General features: G+C 43.8%; 1 protein-coding gene across 1 annotated transcript; it reads left to right on the top strand.

Annotated features, from left to right (window-relative positions):
- Positions 1 to 456: 456 nt before the first annotated feature.
- On the top strand, positions 457 to 12,185 carry Eef1e1 (eukaryotic translation elongation factor 1 epsilon 1). Its single transcript, XM_048422589.2, has 4 exons — positions 457 to 613; positions 2,797 to 2,997; positions 4,308 to 4,403; positions 11,578 to 12,185. Exons 1-4 carry the CDS (start codon positions 527 to 529, stop codon positions 11,716 to 11,718), a joined length of 525 nt encoding a protein of 174 aa, XP_048278546.1. The 5' UTR covers positions 457 to 526; the 3' UTR covers positions 11,719 to 12,185.
- The last annotated feature ends 10,071 nt before the right edge of the window (positions 12,186 to 22,256 follow it).

Genomic DNA, 22,256 nt, shown 5'->3' with positions numbered 1-22,256 from the left:
CCAAAGCCCATCCCCAGCGACACATTTCCTCCAATAACACCACACCTATTCCAACAAGGTCACACTGCCTAATAGTGCCACTCCCTATGAGCCTCTGGGGCCATCTTCATTCAAACCTTGCTTGATCACCGGCTCTCATCGATATTTTTAACTGAGATTGGTCTATAGTTGTCTTATTTGGAGAACTCTGTGATGGGTTTGGGAATTGATGTTTTATATTTTTAAAACAAATAGCCTAAACTTTTCTTCTGTGTTCTACAATGGTATTACAAGCATTGCAATGATTCTGTCAGACTATCTGGACTCCATGCTTTTCTTGGGAAAGGTTTCCTCCACGCCCTGCAAAGCAATGCACCTGTCTCAGAACGTTGCTGGGGCCCGCCCTTTATTAAGACCCGCCTCTTTGCGCAGGCGCGCTTGCCGTCCATCCAGCCAATCGTGGGACACAAGCGTGGGGGCCGGACTTCCTGCTCTATCAATGTCCTAGCAGTTTGGGTTCCGCCCCCGCCAGGAGCTGGGCCGGAAGATGGCGGCGGCCGCGGAGCTGAAGCTGCTGGAGAAGTCTCTGGGACTGAGGCCGGGGAATAAGTACAGCGCTCAGGGCGAGCGACAGGTGAGGCAGGGCACCGGTGGGAGAGTGGCGAGTTGACCCGGAGCCTACCGGGACTCGAGAGTAGAATCGGCCGGGGCTCGAGAGTGGACGCTGCGCCCCACGTGTGTGCTGGACGGGCCGCAGGGCAAGGTCTGGACCTCCAGATCAGTGCCATCTTCTCCCGCCCGGGAGCAGAAAGCCGGTTAGGGAGGCGTGGGCAGAGCCGTGGGTTGAGATCACTCCAGGCGGACCGTAGCCGAGAGTGCTCCTTTTATTCAGCGACCACCTTAACGTTCAGTCACGGGGGTGGGGCGGGGATGCGGCCGGGAACTCGCCCTGCAGGCGAACAGGACAGAGTGATTCCTGGAAGCCTCTTGGCGGAGAGAACAAGGAAGGGGCCCTGCTCGTTCTGGGGACACATTGGCTTAGATATGCAGTGTGCAGAGAATTGAAGTTACCCGGTGTGGGACTGTGAGGCTCCTGGTGAGATGTAAGGATTCCGATTTTTTCAGGGTGTTGGAAATGAGTTGTTAATAACATAATTTGCCCTAGAAAGACTGTACTAGAGGAAGAATGGTAGTAGGAAACCCAATTTGAATGTGTATTTGGGGGAGTGGTTCCAGATGACTTGTTCTTGTTTGGGCCCTAATGTTTTTGCATTAGGTACAGGTTAAATTTTTGTCCAAAACGTAGCAGTATTGTGGGGTTTACACTAACTTAAAGTGACACTGGAAAGGTTAAGCCTGTGATAGGCTGCAAAGGCCAGCCTTCGCAGGGGTGATGAGGTTCTCTGTCTTCACCCGAGTCGTTTGCATCAGCCACTACTCCCACGTTTGACTTGGGAAATTTGCCAAGACATGAATATTGCTTTCGAAGACTACTTAGTATGAGGGACAGTCACCAACAATTAAGAGCCCAACAGAACAAGCATTGGGAAGCAATACAGTGAGGAATGGCTGAGGGGAAGAGGGAGATTGTTTGTTTGGGTTTCGAGGCAGGGTTTCTTTGGCTACCCTGGAACTCACTCTTAGGCCAAGCTGGCCTTGAACACGTAGTAGAGATCCGCCTGCCTCTGCCTCTGGGGGTGCTGATCTTAAGGTGTGCACCACCACGCCCAGGCCCTAGTAAATACTTCCACCAGGCGTGGTTTTTAATTTTCCAGATAATCCGAGGTCCTCTTCTGGTCTCCCAGGCAGGCTTGTGATGCACAGACAGATGAGGCAAGCAAAACACCCATATACATTAAAAAAATAATAATAAGTTTAAAAGAAAACCAAGCAGACAAGCAGCCCTCATGCTTGGGGGATTTATAGCCTATAAAGGGAGAAAGAAACCCGTTTCCTTTGTCTTGTAAGGGTTCCAAAGTTGGTTGTAGGTAATGTCTCTGAGAGTTCTCAGAGCACGGCGCATTGGTTTATGGGAAAGTTATGTTTCCACAGTCTCCCCCAGTAAGTGGTTCCATGGAGAGGTGATGAGCTTCACTCCCCGGAAGGAAACATCTGATTGCTGGCACAAGTAGCTCAAGCTGGCTACTCCCCTGTTGTGGTTTTAGAACTGCTACAAGGCACAAGCCAGGGTTGCAGAGGCCCTGGTACAGAGAGCAGAGAGTCTCCTCAAACTTCTGTAGGCTTTGCTTAAGTAAGAAACTTTTATGGGGCGGGGGCTGTGGCTCAGAACAGGGAGGGCACTGGGTTCTATTCCCAACACCACAAAAAAATAAATATGTAGACTTATTTTACTAAATTAATAAGATTTTAAATTTTAAGAAGCTGTATAATCTAATTACCTAAACAGGTATTATTTGGTTTATGGGTAAGGGCAATCTCTTTTCTTGTTTTTTCGTTTTGGGGGCAGAGTCTTCCTATGTGGCCCAGGCTGGCCTGAAACTTGAAATCCTCTTGCCTCAGCCTCCCAGGTTGCTGGGGTTACAGGCATGGGCCGCTACCTGTGACCAAGTGTGGGGAATCGTGAGTGAAATTAATCAAGTATTGTGGTTTCTGTTTTTTCATGTTGTATGTTCTGAATTTTGGTAACATTTAGCCCGCATTACTACCAGTTACATCATCCAGCATGCCATTAAATTATAAATCCTGTTACTGCTGGTGTCCTGATACATAATTTAGTATTGTAGAGCATTTCCAGAAATTGGGGATTTTAGTGCTTACCTCCAGTTTTCAGTCGTGATAGTCTTTTTTCTTTTGAAGGTTCCAGTTCTGCAGACAAACAATGGTCCCAGTCTAATGGGATTGGCTACCATTGCGACCCATCTAGTCAAGCTAGCCAATAAAGAACACTTGCTGGGGAGCACCCCAGAAGAGAAGGCAATCGTTCAGCAGTGGTTAGAGTACAGGGTCACCCGAGTGGATGGACACTCCAGCAAAGAAGACACCCATACTCTACTGAAGGTATCTTAATTGTGTCTGTAGGCTGTACTGCAGGAGCCTCCAAGCGGAAGACCTTCCCCTCAGGGTCGTTACTTGGTGGCCTTCTGTCCCATTCCCCTTTACACTGAATGAAGTGACTGAGTCCCATGAGTCATCTACACAGAGACCTAGCTGAACAGTGGTTACCAGTGCCTAGAGAAAAGGGAGAGGGGGAGCCATTTAATGGCAGTGCTTTAGTTTTGCATGATAGAAAAGCTCTGAAGATTGGTTTGAGATTAGTTTGAAACTAAACATGCTTATCTATACAGGATCAGCCTTCCAGCTGCATTCTTAACTATTCTTGAAATGGTTAAGTGGTAAACTTTATGTTATGAATATAATCCTAATTAAAGTATTAATATATAACAAAGTTTTTGAAATATATACTATTTATATGTATTTATAGGTGTGTATATAATTGCATATCAAAAACCACTAACAGTTTTCTAGAGATAATCATCTGAGAAATTTTTTATGTTGGGAAAAATTAACAATAGCATAGTTTTTAAATTTTATGTCTATAGTTTGTGTGCACATGAAAGTTGTGTGTGCACATGCAGGCGGAGGTCAGGAGCTAACCTCAGGTATCTTCTATTTTCTCCACCTTGTTTGGTTGAGACAAGTTCTCTCACTAAACCCAAAGCTCACGGTGGCTAGAGAAAGTTGACCAGCAAGCTCTTGGGATCCCCCTGTCTCTGCTTCGTCAGCAACAGGGTTACAGGCAGGTACTCACCTTCTACTGAGGTGTCTCCCTAGCCAGAGTGAGCATGGTTTAGACATGATGAGAACAAAACACTACACTCTGATGTGCTCATAGATGGCATTTAGAATATTGTTTCTGTTGTTTTGTTTTGTTTTTCTTTTAGATGATTGGCATCTAATTTGTGATTTCTGTTATCGGTATTTGTCTGTTTCCAAAGGCATCTCCTCACACTGCTCTCTCCCCAGTCAGCCTGCCCCATTCTCCCAAGAGCTGACATGTGCCACCACAGCCAACTTAAAGATTAAGTCCGTGAAATTAAGTCTTGTGGGGCAGTGGTGACACACGCCTTTAACCCTAGCACTCAGGAGGCAGGGGCAGGTGGATCTCTGTGAGTTCGAGACCAACCTGGTCTACAAGAGCTAGATCAGGACAGGCCTCAAAGCTTCAGAGAAACTCTGTCTTAAAATTAAAGAAAAAAGAAATGAGGTCTGAGTCCTTTTCTTTGGCTAGCCTTCTGAATGTTTAAATCATATGTCGCAGCAGCTCATTGTTTTCTTTTTAAATTAAAGCATTGTTTTTCTTTTTCTAGGATCTTAATTCCTACCTTGAAGACAAAGTCTACCTGGCGGGATTTAACTTTACCTTGGCAGATATCCTTCTGTACTACGGGCTCCATCGCTTTATAGTGAGTGTTTAGGGGGTGGTTAGCTTTTATCTGTAATATTCAGAATCACTTTTTTTAAATGTTGTGAGTTTTAGTCAGATTTACATTCGACTTATCAAAACAAAGTTTATTTTTAAACAAGGCACTATGGGCAAAACTCACCACATGGTCCATTTGCGGAGCTGTGCGCTCTCTTCTACGCTTGACTCCTGTGTTTTCAGCTTCTGCTCCCGTCCTTCCATGACCATGTGCCGGCTCTGTCGTCATCATGGCCCCCCACACACACGCCCCCGTACACCCTGTCTTCTGTGCACCTTCCTACCGAAGCTCTTGAGTCAAGTGTCTTGGTTGCTAATCCTACGTTGGTGTCTCTTGTTTCCTTATTGCCATCAAGTGTTGCCCCCTCCTGCCTGACTTCAGCCGCATCTTCTTGGCACCTTCAGCTTCTTGGCTGTCCTATCTGTTTACTGCCATGTTAAATGTCTTCATGTTTTGTGCACAAAGCACTCTGTTTTAGAAATTACATAAGTATAAGTTGCTAACTCTGATTGTGCAGCCAGGCTGATGTCGTGACCAGCTCTCCTTCCTTCCAGGTGTCTGTAGGTGTTTCTCCTCTGACTTCCTTGCCGTAGAGCCTTTCTTCTTCACAGGCTTTCTCCTTGTTCATTGAATTCTTTCATCTTTAGCCTCCCACGTATAACACCCAAGCACCCCTCTCCCATTCCCGGCCTCAGAAGGGAATCCCCCAGCCTCACACCTGAGCTCCTCTACCTTGTCAGCCCTGTCTGGGTCATCTCCCAAACTCTGTTTTCTTTTTTCTCTCATTCTTTCACATTTATCCTCTAAGTACTTGGTTACTCTCTACATTTTAAATCATGTGTCGTCATCCAAACTTACTGACAACTACAGACACCCGTTTTCTTTCACTGTTCTTTACTCTGTTTAAGCGTCAGCTCATTGCTCCTTGCAGTGTTCCAGTGGGCACTATTAACTGAGACACGGCGAGGTCGGTCAGGTATCAAATAATTGACAGACCAAACCCAGGTAGTTTGTCCTAAATTCATGCCTTCTTAGATCTTTTTCTCTGCTTAAAAAAATAAAACTCTCAGCTCCCCAACACCCTTCTTCCATTGTGGGGGGGGGGCGGACTTCAGAACATTTTCTATGTTCTCCACTTTGTGTATCCAGTCAGGGCCTGGTGTCTCCACTTGCTGGGTCCTCTCACCCCATCTCTTCCTTCCTAGGATCTGGAGTAACTTTTGCCTGTGTGTCGGTCAGTTTTATTATCTCTAGTCCATATAAAGAAGATAGAAATAAGGTGGGCTCTATGGGCTGAGCCTGGTGGCCACTAGGCCAGCCTTTCTTAAGACCAGACTTTTTCCTCCTCGGTAGTTCAGTAAATCCCAGCAGGTACAGTTTGTCAGCATGGAAGGGCTTTCTTCTGGCTCTTGCCACCCTTCTGGCTTTGGCTCTGTCTCTCTGCCTAAGCTGTAACTTACCTGAGTCTGCTGACTGCCGGGTCCTTCCTGCTGGCTGCTGGGAATCTGTAATTCCCCTGAGTCTGCTGGCTGCCAGACCTTTCCTGAAGCCTGCTGCTGGCTGCTGGGAAGCTGTAACTCCCCCTCCCCCCACCCCCAAATCTGCTACCTACTGGGTCTTTCCTACACATATTTTTGCATTGCCCATCTCTTTTTTATCCTGGTCTTTGGTACCTTCCTCTCCAGTTATTTTCTATTTCCTCAGACATCTGTCTCCTCCAACTCTGCCCCCTTGCTTAGGGCTGTCTCAGACTCCGGAAGCATACTGAATGAAGTGCTCCTCTCTGTTTCTGTTTGACCCTCGTGGAGGACTTCCTAAAGCTTAACTTGTTTTGCTTGTACTATAATTGCTATTTGGTAATTTCTGTCACAAACTGCTTACATCATAAATATAGAGGTTTCTGTCTCACATAATTCCTGGCACAGACAGTCAGGCTCCCATAATACCAAGTGAACATGAGCAATGTATGCTGTCCAAGGGAAAGGATGCATATATACTTGTGTAGATATATTTGCAAGGACCAAGGTGGATCTTTCTAAGGGTCTTAGTGTGTAGAGAAGCCCTTTGTAAGCCCTAAACCACCACCATAAGAAGTGATACAGTTAGATTCTGCCCCCTGCAGCAGCAGGTTCCACGTGATCAGACTGAGCCAATCAGAACAGAAATACAGAAAAAAATGTCTGCACTGAACACGCACAGGCAGACTCCCTTGCCTTTACCTCACCACTACATTGTAACATCTGCTATCCCAACACTTAATGTTATATTAGAGCACCAACTGCAGAAACTAATGAATTGTTTTATTGTTAGTTCACCACTAAGCCATACTTCTCAGTTTGGATTGGCTTAACTTTATTAACAGTTATTCCCCAAGTTGGGAACAGTGACACACACCCATAATCCTAGCACTTGGAAGACTGAGGCAGGAGGGTTGCCCCAAGTTCAAGGCTAACCAGAAGTATGTAGTGAGATGCAGGACAAAGGAGGCTTTCTCAAGTGGGTGCATTATGTTCTGTAACACTGTAATGGCCCAGTTGATTAGCTTAGCGCTCCCTGCTCTCCACTTAAAATTTTCAGGAGCCTCCTGTGTTGCCCACTACGCTGTATTTCAGAGGGACATAAAAAGAACATAAGCCTTTCTCTCTCTCTCTCTTTCTTTCTTTCTTTTCCATTCTTTCTTTCTTTTTTTTTTTTCTTGTTCGTTCGTTTGTTTGTTTTTGTTTTTGAGACAGTGTTTCTCTGTAGTTTTAGAGCCTGTCCTGGCTCTTTTAATCCCAGCACTTGGGGGGCAGAGGCAGGCGAATCCCTGTGAGTTCAAGACCAGCCTGGTCTACAAGAGCTAGTTCCAGGACAGACACCAAAGCTACATAAAGGAACCTTGTCTTGAAAAACAAACAAGCAGAAAAAGAGGTAACGCAGGGAAAAGACACATGACACATATGACAAAATATGATTGTCCTTGGCTAGCCGAAGAAATTGATGCTGTTATGTAGTTTCTAACAGGTAGAATGGCCATATAATTTCTCATCAAAAGAGCATGGTAGCTGTGACAGGATGCTTTTCGCCACTGTGCTGGTGCAGGGAAACGTAGTAGTTGGTGAATAGTCCTGGAACTTCGACAGAATGGGACTCATTTACACAAAGCCAGGAATGGTTACGTCGGTGTCTTATTTCTTTTTCTCCTCCTGACTCTCAGCACAGTGGCTTTTACAGATGCAAGCTTATGAGATTAGCAGTATTTGGTATTATGTACTGTATGTGTTCCTGTTTTACATCATTCATCTCCAGTGAAATGTAGTGTTTAGTTATGTTCAGTGCATTTAGAGTGATTTATTTACATGTGAAGAAAGCATCACTGGAGCTGAAACATATCAGCCGCTGCAGCCTCTTTTTGTTCCGCTCCAGCTTCAATGTGTCTTAGTAGCGTCTTGAACTCAGAATGATGACATGGCACAACTTATCTCATTTTTTAAAGAAAGCCTCCAGGGTAAAGAGGATTTGCTGCCAAGGTATCTAAGCATCTAAGCATCTCTCCTGGTAGCAGGCACAGTCTTTCAGCTTGGGGGCCCCTGACTTAACATGTGCAAAACCATAACTGCCTGACTTACCCGGAGCAAGGACAATTACGTCTCAGTGGAGTTGTCTGCTTTACACATTTAGCACACATTTTGTGTTATTTGATATTTAGTAGTGGGAGAAATGTGCAGTGACTGTCAGAAAACCAGTGATTGTCTGCAGAGCTCTAAGGTCTGGATTCCTTAGCATGGAGCTGCCATGAATAAGGAAGATTCCTCTTATCTAATCCACACAAAGATGATAGTAAAGTGTGTGAAACTCATGCAGACTAAGTGCGGGTTTGCATTCTCCTCTGCTGGGCTCATGCAGATCATGGGCAGGAACCTGTGCAACATTGCTCTGCCATCGCAGCGAACAAAATCATTATTTTAAACTGCAAAATACTGCAGTTATTTAACTATGAGTCAGGCATCTTGAAAGGCCTTTGGGTTTTAGGAGACTTTCAACTGTTTCCCTCAATTCTGAATATTAAAATCAGAGTTATCCTAATCTTTAGCCATTTAAACCTATTGACATTTCCTGTTCTAGAATCTTCTCTCCCCGTAGTGACTGTTGAGATTAGAGGTATTATGGTTATCATTCTCAAAGCAACATTGAATAGAATAATTCTTAAATCTCTTTGTTAACCATTGTTTTGGGTTTGTACAAGTCAAAGTGTGTGCCCTTTCTGTGTGAGAGCAGGCAAGGTATTCACAGGAAGAAAGACCTTCTTAAGAATAGGCCTCATAAACTAGAACCCTCTGGTGGTAGGGTGGCACCATGGTGTTAAGTGACATTTGTTCGTTGGATCTGAGTATCCACAGGTGTGAGGAAAGTCACTGCTAGGTATTAAGTTTGGCTTGGCCACCTGCTTTTCCAGCTTTGCTGGGTTAACAGTACACTGATACCTGCTCAATCCTGCATTCCTTCACTTAGTGTTTCATGTTGTTGAATCCTTACTCTGTAATCAGCACAGTCTATGAAACAAAACCTTTAACAGTCAAGGAACCTCTGGGTCATCAAATCACATCCCCCCCCCCCCCGCCATTGTTTCTGTTGGCTGAGTTTTCTGAGACCAGGTTTAACTTAACACATCTTGGCATATTATATATTATGCTTTGTCAACAGTGCCCGAGTTGTGACTGTTGATTCCAGCTCTAGTACCAACTGCTTTCTTCCATCATCCACTAAGAGACAGTCCCTTATAATCAGACTGTGCCTCAAGATTGTTAGACTCCTCTGTGACACCGTGGCTGGCCCATAAGACTGTTCCGAGCAGAGATGCATTTGTTCCGAGCACCAATGGGATGTGGGCTCTTGGAGAAGGAAAGGGCAAGAAGTCAGTCTGAAGCAGTCCAGAGACAGCCTGGTGCCAGCGGAAGGACAAAGCCTGCACTAAGGCCAGGCTGCAAAGAGTTGGTTTGAATGTTTCCCACATTTCTTAGTGGAAAATAAGTAAATCAGAATGTTATCTGTTTGGCTTTAAGGTTCAAAGTAATTACTAAGTTCCAATATAAACAAAAATGAGTATGTAGGAGAAAGAGCTGCTGGCACCACCAGAGACACACTGTTGTCTAGACCAGTGAGAAGCAGGAAGCAGCTTTTGCATTGTGTTCCCCATGTTAAAAAAAAAAAAAAAAAGTAAAGTAACTAGGTGGTGGTGATAGAAAGTTGTGCTATAAATGAAATAGCCCAGGGATGGCATCAGAACCGTTTTGTTAAATAGTGTGAGTTCGATAAAGAGATCTCCTGCTTAGTTTGTTGACAGTAACTTTATGTGAAAAATGTTTTTTAAAAAGTAGCAGAAGTAACATGCCAAGTTTAGTCATCATTTTCTCAGACTCGGACAGACAGCCATTAGCAGTGTTCTCGGGTCCATTCAGGAAGCCTGTGTGTTGCTATAGAAGAGTAAGTTGGCTCAAATCAGCCAGGACTACTATGCGATAGATAGCTGTTCAAAATTTGTCAGATTAAATTTGAAAATATTAGACTTAGAAGCTATTAAAAGTCGGGCAGTGGTTATGCATGCCTTTAATCAGGATGGCAGAAGCAGGCAGATTTCTGTGAATTCAAGGCCAGCCTGGTCTACAGAGTGAGTTCCAGGACAGCAATCAGTACTGGGAATAGAACCTAGGCCAGCTAGACGGATGTGCATTCTGCCACTAAGCTTCACCCCTGTCCCTAAACTTTTTAAGAACCTTGCTTTTCAGGGCTTAGGCAACTCCGTGGTAAAAGACTTACCTGACATGGCAAGGCCCCATATTCAACCCTTAGCACCAACCAACAACACAAAAAGAGCAAACGAAAACCCAGTTTTCTCTTGAAAATTTATAATATATTGGTGGAGTTTTTAAAAATTTAATTCATTTACAAAGTGTTTTGAGTACAAACTAAGGCCCACAAGTGTACCTCCTATTTCTATGTTGATGTATCACATGCTTCTGTTATTTCAGATGTAAAAATCAGGAACATGTGGTACCATAAATTCTCTTGTAATAAAAATAAGCCTTTACAGTAAGGCTGTTTGGTAATAGTTATTGCACACTAGTTTGTCCTTCATCTCCCAGGTCCTGTGACTTGACAGGTGTTTGTCTATAGGCACACCCCCGTACAGCCTTGGGAACGTCATCTCACTAAAAATGCTTCCAGACCTCTACTTGGGTGTGGGCCTGTGGGGCCCAAGTTGTTTCTGTGTTTATTTTCTCTGTGTTATAGAGACTTACAAGTCCTTTATAAATGTAGAATTAACTACAGGAGAAGGTGCTATACCACCCACACATGGGATCATGGCTGCCAGTTATTGCCCTACTTGGCTTCCTCTTACTGAACAACTTAATTCCAAAATTTGTCTTAGAGAGAAATCGTGAGTTAGCACCTACTTTGGAATTTGATCCCAAGGGAGTGATAAGCACCTCTGTCTTTGTATCTAAGATAGTTAAGCGCCAGGAATCGCTGCTGCATCTACTAAAGCGTAGATCTTTACTGCCCACAGGTTGGTGTGTGTTTAATCAGCTCCTTTCTAAGCTGTGAGCCACTGGATAGCCTTTTCTTGTATTAAACTGTAAGCACTTAAAGTTACGCAGGTCACTGTCTTCACGTGGGGTTTTCCCTCTGAAGTTGAGAAGGAAGATAGCAATAGTCTCTGTGTGTATGGGCGTGTTTGTGTGTAGAATATGTATATGTATATATGCATAAATAATGTGTGTGTCCATACTCTTTTCTTTTTATTAAATTATGTTCTCTTATTAAGTATGTTAGACATCACAAACTCTTTGTTTTTGAGGCTTGCTTAGAAATCAGATAAAGAAAGAACCTTAGCTTTTTGAAAGCTCCTCTATCTATCTATCTATCTATCTACCTATCTATTGGCTTTTTGAGGCAGGGTTCTCTGTGTAACTGCCCTAGCTGTCCTGGAACTGGCTCTGGATCAGCCTCTGCCTCCCGAATGTTGGCATTAAAGACGTGTAGCACTACCACCACCTGACTTACTTTCTTTTTTCTAATAAAGTGATGAAAAATCCTTTGGGCCTCTAAATTCTGTATTGATGTCAATTTTTGTATTTATGGAAAGTTTGATATTGTGTTTTTAATCTCCACTTAGGTTGACCTGACAGTTCAGGAAAAGGAGAGCTATCTGAATGTGTCCCGCTGGTTCTGTCACATTCAGCACTACCCCGACATCAGGCAGCACCTGTCCAGTGTTGTCTTCATCAAGAACAGACTGTACGCTAACTCCCACTAGAAGCCCTGCTGTGCCGCAGAATTGGCTGTGTGATGGAAAATGTATTTTGGACCATGGTACTAATGTAAATTAACATGACGTCGTTTCTTTGTTAATGTTAGTAGAAGTTTTAAAGTGTCAGCTCGTCTGAATGTTTTATTTGTCCCTTAGTTGAAGCTTTGCAATTTTTTAATGTAAAAATTCAACTGTTATTCAAACAAATCACAATTGGATTAAAAATTATCTCGTATTCATAGGTTAAATTTATTAATAAAATTTGGAGATCAGTGGCTCAATCTTAAAAAAAAAAGTCACCCTGTCAGTGTTTCACATCTGACTTTTTCATGTTTTTAAAATTCATTTTCTTCTTAGATATTTATACTAGTTTATTAAAACTTATGATAAATTATGCTAAGGATTCAGAAAGGGAAGATGGATATTTGTTCTCAGAATATTTATGTGAGCTAGTAAATGTGAGTTTAAAATCAGCTCTGCTTGTTTCTTTCTTTCCTGTATTCAGCATTTACTGAGGTGACACTGACTTCTGAGGCCACAAGAGGTTAGTTAAAGGCATTCCTTTAAGCTAATGACTTCATCCTCTTGTTAGGCTTCTTGAAAGACAATGTGACTTAAGAAACTGGGCCTCACCCATCTCGTCACATGACAGAAAGCCAGCCAGTGAGTGAAGAGCAAGGACCCTGGGACACTGTTAATCACGGCTCTCTCCATGCTGTAACTCTCACCAGTGTGATAGTCGTGGGCTATGGAGAATTAAAGACCCTGTCTGTCCAAATAAGAGAAACAGAGTTGGGCATTTCATAACCTTGCATGTTCATAACCCAGCCATGGTTGTTAAGGATCACAGATTCAAAGGCAGCCTAGACTACACAGGGAAGTGTTGACTTAAAGAAAACGATGAAGGGCTAGGGTGTAACTTAGTGGTGAGTGCCTGTGGAGCACCCCTAGTCTTGTGTTCAGTCCCTGAGACAGAAGGGAGGGAGAGCCTAGGTAGCACGATCCAAAGTTCTAGGGAAAGAGTAAGAAATTTGAAAATATTCAGCACCAGTTGAATCTTACTGTTACTGCTAAGCCTGTGATTCTGAGCAAAGCAAAAGCCCCGCTTTTAAACATTACTACAGTGGAAATCAGTCTTCCAACACTTGTGCTTTTGGGGACATCTTAGCTCCAAACCATCAGTGTTCAGTAAAATAAATGTACTTAAAATGTCAAAGAGCAAATGAGATGGTTGCACACTGTAGCAATCCTATTACAAGGATATAGCTCAGTGGAGGAGTGGCTTGAGTCCGAATTAGACCACTCTCGCCCTATAGTGGTGACAAGACGCTGGTTAAATCCATGCATCTGATGAAATTCCTCTTCTGGAGTAGAGGTAGGAGTTTGATGGTAATCATAAAAACTGGAAGTCAGTCTCTTCCCACTCCGCCAGCCTGCTCAGCATGTGACTGCATCTGAGATAAGACAGAAGGTGGCAGTGCTTCATCTAATTGTGGAAAAAACAGTCACATTACCACCTATAAAAGCTAGTCTTTGTTTCCTTCAAGGTGTTGTAACATGTTCCTTATTGTTCTTGGGCTTCTGAGATATCCATGAGATGTACCTGAAATGTGACCACTCAAATGTGTGCTGCTCCTTCTGAAAAATGCGTGTCTCCTTTCCACCATTTCTGTCTGTAATGCCCAAAGACCTGCTTCGCTGACCATTCAGTGATTGCCCTAGTGTGTTTTTAGCATAGATAGGCTTCAAGACTTGGGGGTGACATACAACACATTCTTGCTCTTAGAGAATCTACACCCCAACCACCTGTGAACAGGCTCCTGAGGGAGGGCACACAAAGATTCTTTTGGGAGCTGCCTGACCCCACCATTGTCTGGAAGTAAATACTAAGTATTGAATATAACTGTCTACTGTGTTCTGGGCCCTGCACTGGAAACGTAATCTTAACTCGTGCTGACTTACAAAGCAAGAAAGCACAGACTCTGCCACATGAGAAGCAACACTTCAGACCATAGTGGAATAAATGAGAATTATATTACCTTTCGGGATTGGTGACAGCCTGTCCATATTGTTCGCTGATGCTCCTGTGCTGATGGGTCTGTATTTTGCATACATGTCTATATTCCACATACAAATTTCAGTAACAGATAAAGAACTCCAAGTAGGAAAGCATTGCTTTTCAGTCAAGAGTTCATGGGTTAATTCATTAATTAGGATAAATACTAGTTTAAGATAAGAAAGTAATATCAAAAAAGTTCATTTGTTCATAGACAAGGTTACATAAAATTCATGTATTCTGAGCCAACTTCCCAGCTGAACACCTCCAGTTAATGAATTATTTCAGTAAAGTTTTTACTTTACCAAGTTTTTACTTAGTTGTCCCCCACCATCCATCTGCAGACAAAAATGGTATAAGGAACCCCACCTGATAACTGGAGCTATAGATAGTGTCAAATTCTACATATACTATGCTTTTTTTTCCTATATGTGCATGTATTTGGTGAAAATTATAAATTAGGTACTGTAAGAGATAAATGATAGAGTAACTTTGGTCGATTAGAACAATACATTTCTGCCACAGCGGTTAGTCTGACAGCCTGATAGTTACTAAGCTACTAATGGGTGGGTAGAATATACAGTGTGGATACACTGGACAAAGGTGATTGGCATTAGGGCAGAATTTAATAAAGCTGCTCCAAAATCGTCACAATGTCACTTGGGGGTAACATATAACATGAATTGTCTATTTCTTGGAATTTCCACTTAATATTTTTGTTCTACACCTGTTAGTGGGTAACTAAAACCACCGTGAAATCTTTGATGGGATGGGACTGCTGTACGTGGAAAATTTCATGTTTTATTTCTTGTTAGACACTGGCTCACCTCTTTCTACCTGTAGTTAGGGGACAGAAACAAACACCGCAAGTTTCCTACAGGGACAAGGCAAGAAGGTGACAGCAGTAGAACAGATCGCCCACTGCCAGCACATCTTGCCACCACTGCCCCTTAGAAGCATATCTAATTTAGGAAATCCTTGCTTGAAGTCTGTCCAGAATTGCTTCAAGATATGATGATAAAAATTTAAACAGATCTATGATTAGGAAAGTAAAGAACTGCCCTGTAACCAGCTACATGGATATCACTCCAATAGATAAAATACACTACAGCTGACAAGTAGTCAAACTAGAATCACTGAACTGTAACCTTTTCAGGTATATTTTTTTCCTTAACATTTGGCTTCATTCCTTTAAGAAAAAAAGAAAAAAAGACAAATGTTACATGAACTTTAATATTAATCTAGCTTTGGCAGAGATGTGATTTAATGGATTAGAGCATTTAGCTTTTTTACCCCAGAGAGCAATATTTCTTCTTTCTCTCTATAATTAGATAATCTGCTGCTACCCATTACCAAGGGCACTAAATTTCAAATTCTCTGTACACCTGAACAGGCTGCTACATATCTGGCCATCTTAATTTTAGTCTTGATTTATGGAAGCTGAATTACATTCCCAACCCTTCCTGGAGCTCTGGGTGAATTTCATTGCGGAAGCAATGGAGAGAAAAGTTAGCATCATATATCTCTCTTGCCGGGCAGACTTTTTGACACACAAGGGGCTCCACATCCCGCTGTTCCGTGTTTTGTATGGTGAATTTATAACACTGTGAAGCTCAGCTCTAGGGTTACACACAAGCATATCGCAGATGAGGTGGGGAATTTGATTTTGCAATAATGATTACTTGCTGCGGAGCCCGGATTCCTGTAGGCTCTGCCTCTATTCCCCAAACTGCCTGTGAATAAAACTAATCCCTGCTGCTTCCCAACCGAGTCAGACTCATCTCTCACAGAGCAGAGGGAGGCCAGAAGAAGGCAGGTGGAAAGTCAGGAGAATGAGAGGTTGGCCCGTTTTCCCATTATGTCTCAAGTGTCTCTACTTCCATGATCATACTTCCTTTAGGAGGATTCTGATTTTTAAGATTATCGCTTCCTTGTGAGGGAACAGAAGCCCTGAACCTTTTCCAGCTCACTGAGTTAATTTGATAGTTCCTTCATGCTGTCGCTTCCACTTCCACAAGGCCAGGTCCCTAGGGCTTGCCGGTTGGATTACAGATCCCGCAGATTTGGCCTGCCGTGCCTGCTGAGTGTCATCTGTCCCTGCAATCTTGCCATGAATAAAATTTATTCTCCCTCACATCATCTGCTTGAGAAATCTGTGCCTGGCAGGCCTGTCTGTCCGTGTTAAGTTTGAACTACAGTAGCCATACAACTAATCTGACAAGGCATGACTTTAAATAAGAAGGCTCCAGGCCTGCTTTGACCAAGACGAGAAACTTCCAACCCCCAGATTACCAATTCCAAAGTGCAGTCTCGGAACTGGACCGTTCCTGTGCTATAAGCTATCTGCACAGCCCCATGTCTCTTGCTCATCTGTGGCACTTACCTGTCATGTCATAAAGGTCCTTAGAGACTTTAACTTGCCGACTGGCCTCTCCTGTCCTGTTTTCAGCATATGAGCCCCATCTGTTGCAGTGTCCCTTATGCATGGAGAATAAACTCTCACCATAGAGGATACATTCTGATGCCTCGAGTGGATGCCTGGAATCCTAGGTAATATGTATGTTAGCTTTCCATAGCAACATCCCTAGGATCATGAGCTTAGAAGATAGGATTTTCTGTGCTTGATGGTTTGAGGAATTCCAGTCCATGGTCTGCTGGGCGCTTTTCTCCTGTTGCTTTAACACCTGCGGTGAGGCAGCATAGCAAGGCTGGGAGCATGTGAGTTAAGTGCTCACCTCATGGCCTGAGTGGGGGGAGTGGGGGTAAGAGGGAAAGAAGAAGGGAGAGGGTGGCCTCAGAAAACTTCCTTCAAGAATATGCCACCAGTGACCTAATGGCCCTCCCTAAGGCCCCATCTTTTAAAGGTTCCATCACCTCCCAGTAGCACCAAGCTGAGGTCTGAGCCCTTGTTGACACATTTATCTGCATGCAGGAAGTGGGGTGAGTCTGTAAGTATGTGCGCATGCACACACACACTTCATGCCAATGCTTGCCCAAATCAGTGACATACTTCAACAAGGCTACATCTCCTAAAGATGGCATAACCTTCCCAAATGACATCACCAACTGGGAATGAGTGTTCAAATACATGAGCCTATGGGAGCACCTAAATCATCCCAGGCATAGGTAAGAAATGAATAACTAAAAATAATTATGAGTGTGTTATAATTAATTTAAAGCATGAGTTATTTGTCTGTGGGACATTCAATTTAATACCTTCACAGCAGCTGACTTTGTAACTGACAGTGGGACAGCCACAGACAAAGGAAACACTCTTCAAGTGACAGAGCCTCGTTACCAGATGCCTGCGGAGTAACACTTGGCACTCAACAGTGATTCTCTGATTTGGGGTGTACAGAAACCACCTGAGGCTTCTTCAAGTGGATTCCTAGGCTCATTCAAGTTTCAGTTTACAAGATCTAGAGTTGGAGGGCCTGCGAATGTGTGTATCTAGGTGATGAAGGAATGATAACTGTCCTATATAGGCAGAGTTTTTCGTCGGGGCTGCCAGTTCCCCAAATAACTACACAGAGACTTATTAGTTATAAATGCTTGGCCGATAGATTAGGCTTGTTACTAATTAGCTCTTTCAACTTAACCCATATTTCTTACCTACATTCTACCACGTGGCAGCATCTTTTTTCAGCATGGACTATTCATCTCCTGTTTCCTCTGCATCTGACTTTTGACTCTGCCCTTCTTTTTCCCAGTGTTTTCTCAGCCTGACTCTCTCACCTGACCCTTTTCTGCCAAGCTATTGGCCAGTTGACTCTTTATTAAACCAATGAGAGCAAAACATCTTCCCAGTGTACAAAAGGATTATTCCACAGCGGTCCTGTGAGAACCTCTGTTATACCTATTCCAGCCCCGAGAATTGTCAGCCTTCAAGGTAGCTCCCCCATCCCAGAGCTCAAGTCTTCCTCTTCTGGTGTGGCTGAGTCGAGTTTTTGGTTTTTTTTTCCCCAGCATTATTGGGATGACTTGGTGGGTTTGTTCCCATGGAGCAGCTGTCACAAGAGCTTCTCCGAATGCTGTGTCACCAGAAGTATCTCTCAGGGGAACTAGCAGGATTCAGGTCAGGAAGGTTCAGTATGAGGTCTATGGGATTGCTGCCACCAATGAGCTCGGTGACGCTCGTTCACAGCACGGTGCTTCACACCATGCTGATGTTCACAACGGGCATGCCATATGTGTTTCCTAGGCCAGGAAGTTAATGCATACACATTTGTAGGCTTTTACCCCCAAAACCAAAGATCCTCTCTTCTCATGTGTGCACACATGCACACAGAAATCTAACTAAGTGAAGTGTAATTTTGATGTTTTCAAAAATATGTATAGAAAGCTCCATTAATCCAGATACAAAAAAGACAGTAAAATCCCTTCAGAGGAATGATATAGAGTTCATCTGTTGTGGTTTGGATTTGAAATGTGCCCTCAACACACACACACACACACACACACACACACACACACACTTGTGTATTGAACAATTGGTCCCCAGGTGGTGCCACTATTTTGGGAGGTGGCGGAGACTTTAGCAAGTGGTGTGTGGCTGAGGCATGGGGTCACAGAGGTGCACCTGTGAAGAAAGGACATGTCGCCCCACTCCCTTCCTTTCTTGCTTCAATCTACTGTCTGTCATGATGTAAGCTGCCCTACTGTGTTCTTGAATTAAAAATTTCTGCACAGTGGAAGCTACAGAGGCATATGCTGACCTTGCCCATCCCAGAGAACAGTACAACTAAAAAAGTCTGACCTGGCTGGGCGGTGGTGGTGCACGCCTTTAATCCCAGCACTCAGGAGGCAGAGGCAGACAGATTTCTGAGTTCAGAGCCACACTGGTCTACAAAGCTAGTGCCAGGACAGTCTCCAAAGCTACACAGAGAAACCCTGTCTCAAAAAAAAAAAAAAAAAGAAAAAAAGAAAAAAAAGAAAAAAAAATCTGACCTGAAGGTCACAGGTCAGGTTGTTCACGAGGCTGGAGGCTTGAAACATCAGAATAGCAGGAAGGCAGCATGTTCTCACTGAGTGTCGTCTCACTGAGTGTCGTCTCACTGAGTGTCGTCTCACTGAGTGTCGTCTCACTGAGTGTCGTCTCACTGAGTGTCGTCTCACTGAGTGTCTCACTGGTAGACTGAGAGCTCTGTGAGGGAGGAAAGAGGCAGAGGCAGCCTTGGTCACCATTCTACACAGCTCTTAACACCGTATTGTGTACATAACAGGTGTTCAATGCGTATTTATTGTGTGATTTTTTTTTTAATAAGAACCTGGAGGATTTATGTGCCCTGTTATGGTGAATGTGTTTTTTCCTTTCCCCATCATCCACTCACTCCTCCCCACAAACACACACGGAGACATTTGCTGAAGTAGTTCTTCCCGGCACATAAAAGGCACAGAGTCATTTAGCTTCTTTGTAAAGTCAGAAAACTGGTACCCGTTTCAAAGGAGTGCCAGAGAATGAAGTGAATTCGTATTCTCAGGGTGCTTGTCTCAACACCTGGCAGGTAGCATGTCCCGCACGAATGTCTGCTTAGGGGCAGTGCAATTATGTCACTGGCTACCTGGAGCTAGCACAGGCTTCAGAGGTGGCGAGCACAGGGCCCACAAATTCCTTATATTTTACACTGGAACCACAAGCTCCAGGGTTCCTAATTCACTAAAATAACTATAGCTCAGGAACATGCTCTATTTGCACTTAGTTTTACTACAAAGTTGCACAGGCGTATCAGTCAAATGAAGAGACTCAAGGAGCCTTGGAAGAGTCCCAGACATGTGACTCAGGCATCCTCACAAAGGCATCTTCCTCCTGGCACATGGATGTATGACTGCCAAACAAGAAGTCCACCAAGCTCCAGGGTCCAGAGATTTTTAGTGGGGTGGCTTTACAAAGGCACAGGTAATCAAATTACTGCCCATGTAATTGAACTCAGGCCCCCTCATCCTGCCCTTCTCAGCAGAGCAAAGCATGTGGCTCAAATGTAATTGACTATGGACCCACCTTCAGTCACCTTGCTAGCATAAATCTAGGTGGGTCCTGGGTCCACCATCAATAAAAAAGACTCTCCCATAGAGTGATATTTTATTTATGTTTTATAAGTAAAGCTTGCCTGAAGACCAGAAGATAAAACTAAGCCACTAGAGGCCAGGCAGTACCGTCATGCACTTTTAATCCCAGAATTTGGGAGACAGAGGCAGCTGGATCTCTGTGAGTTCAAGGCCACCCTGGGCTACACATGATTAATGCTGAAAAAGATCCAAGTGGTGGTGGCGCACACCTTTGATCCCAGCAATAAGGAGGAATAAGGAGGCATATAAACCAGGATGGGACAGGAACTTGTTCTCTTCTAGTCTGAGGATTTCTTAGAGGTAAGAGCTCTCTAGTGGCTTAGCTGCTCTGCTTTTCTGACCTTCAGGTTAAACCCCAATATCTGTCTCTGGGGTTTTATTATTCATGCAATACTCCCACCCCTTGGAAATTTCCAGAAATTTATGGGATTACCTTCTGGAAGGGAGTCTTTTTTTAACTTAAAATTTATGTCTATGGGTGCTTGCTTGTGTGAAAGTTCTGTGTACACATGCATGCTTGGTGCCCAAGGAGGGCAGAAGAGGGTGTCAGATCCCTTGGGACTAGTGTTACAGACAGCTGTGAGTCACCACACAGGAGCTGGGAATTGAAACCTGATCCTCTTGAGAAGTAGCCAGTGCTCTTAACTGCTGAGACATCTCTCCAGGCCAAATTCCTAGCCAAATTCTTTACTGTACAAGTTAGTTGGTGAATTGAACAGGTAGTGGGAACAAATGAAATATCCCAGAGAGGGAAGGTTAAAAAAACGATGGGGAAACGGCACAGTAGGAAAAATCTCCTGCCCCCACCTCACTAACTGCTAATTTGCTATTTTGAGATCTTCTAGCAACTCGTGGCCACTACTTTGACCTTGGTTCTTCTGTTGATTACTCAAGAATGTCAACTTGTTTCTCTCTCTCTCTCTCTCTCTCTCTCTCTCTCTCTCTCTCTCTCTCCTCATACACACACACACACACACTACAGGGCTTGATCTGGCAGTTTCTCGCACTGCACACAGATCATGTGACTACAATTAGCTGGCTGACCGGCAGGAAAAGTCTCTCTCACACCTCTGGGACGAGAAAGGGACTGTTGGTATGCCTTGGTTCTTGCTCTACAGCCTCTCCATGTGTCTAAACTAACATGCTTCTACACACGATGGACTCACTCAAGCAGGACAGCCTGAATGTCCTGGCAAGAAAACAAGAGCAGAAAGCTGCTGGGTCTCCTGGGGTCCATTTATAAGTACAGCGTGTTCTGGTGGTCAAAGCAAGTCACAAGGTCAGGCCAGATTCGAGGTGAAGGAAAACAAATCCATCTCCTGGCAGGCAGTGCTGGTAATCCCACGGGTGAGAATAAGAACGCTACCATAAGTTTTGAGCCAAATTTGAAGCAAGTTTTATTAAATACTGGCCAGAATGATGGACACTGGCCAGGTCGATACCAGGGATTCCCAGAGATGGCAGAGAAACACATTAGTCAGAGTTTTAAAAAGGCAAAACCTACAAGGCTATATACTTCCCACCTTTGTCCAATCAGGGCAAGTGTGCATCCTGATTACTTCCTGTCTATGTACCTCCCACCTGCACGTGATGAAGCATATCCTGGGCAGTTGGGGCAACCAAGCTTGTTTACAGAAGTAAAACAAAGGGTTTGTTATCTTACATGAACATCAGGCCCCAGTATTCCAGGAAGTTATCTACCCTTGGGCAAGTGGGGCCTACAGGTTAGAGGCATTTTTGTTTTGTAGCTCTCATAAGCACAGTAATTTAAACTTAAAACATAACTTTATCCTTCACAGTGCATTATGTAACATGTTTCTACAGAGAAGGCAGGAACTGCTGTGGCCGTTCTGACCTTTAGTCTCCTCATCTGAAAATGGTGATGTTCATAAGCCAGCCCTCCTTATATTCTGCATCCACAGATCAATCACAGAGAGAGTGTTTTTTAAATGTCACTTTGTTTATGCATGTATCATAGAATTAAGCCTATAATGATGGCATCTGTGCTGAGCATTGGCCTTTTATCCTTGTTATTATTCCAGAAAAATAGAGTATTGATGAGAACAGGAAGTAGAAACGGGTCAAATAGGGCAGGGCTCAATGCTTCTAAGAATGTCCTTGCTGGAGAGTAAGAATGCCGGAAGGGAGCTCTGGTTCCCAGTTCTGTTACCTCTGACCCTTTCCTGAAAGCTGTACATGATGACCCAAATGAAATTGAAACAGCTGGATCCCTCAGTTGGGTCAACTCTACTGACCATCCCATCCCCATTCCTTGCTGCACTTCTATTTCTACCATAAATCCTTCCAAACCACCAGACTAACAGCTCACTGTTACCCTATTTCTTGGGACACCTCCTGTTACATAGAGCTCCCTCTCTTCTTCCCTTTCTGCCTTTCCTCCCCCTTCTTTCCTCTGAACCTA

Source organism: Myodes glareolus, chromosome 14, assembly GCF_982192425.1.
Source record: "Myodes glareolus chromosome 14, mMyoGla1.1, whole genome shotgun sequence".
NCBI lineage: Eukaryota > Metazoa > Chordata > Mammalia > Rodentia > Cricetidae > Myodes > Myodes glareolus.
This window is presented reverse-complemented; position numbering and strand designations above follow the sequence as displayed.

Coding starts and splice junctions, on each gene's coding strand:
- Eef1e1 (XM_048422589.2), top strand. CDS start 527: ATGGCGGCGGCCGCGGAGCTGAAGCTGCTGGAGAAGTCTCTGGGACTG. Junction 614..2,796: donor GCGCTCAGGGCGAGCGACAG/GTGAGGCAGGGC, acceptor TTTCTTTTGAAG/GTTCCAGTTCTGCAGACAAA. Junction 4,404..11,577: donor ACGGGCTCCATCGCTTTATA/GTGAGTGTTTAG, acceptor ATCTCCACTTAG/GTTGACCTGACAGTTCAGGA.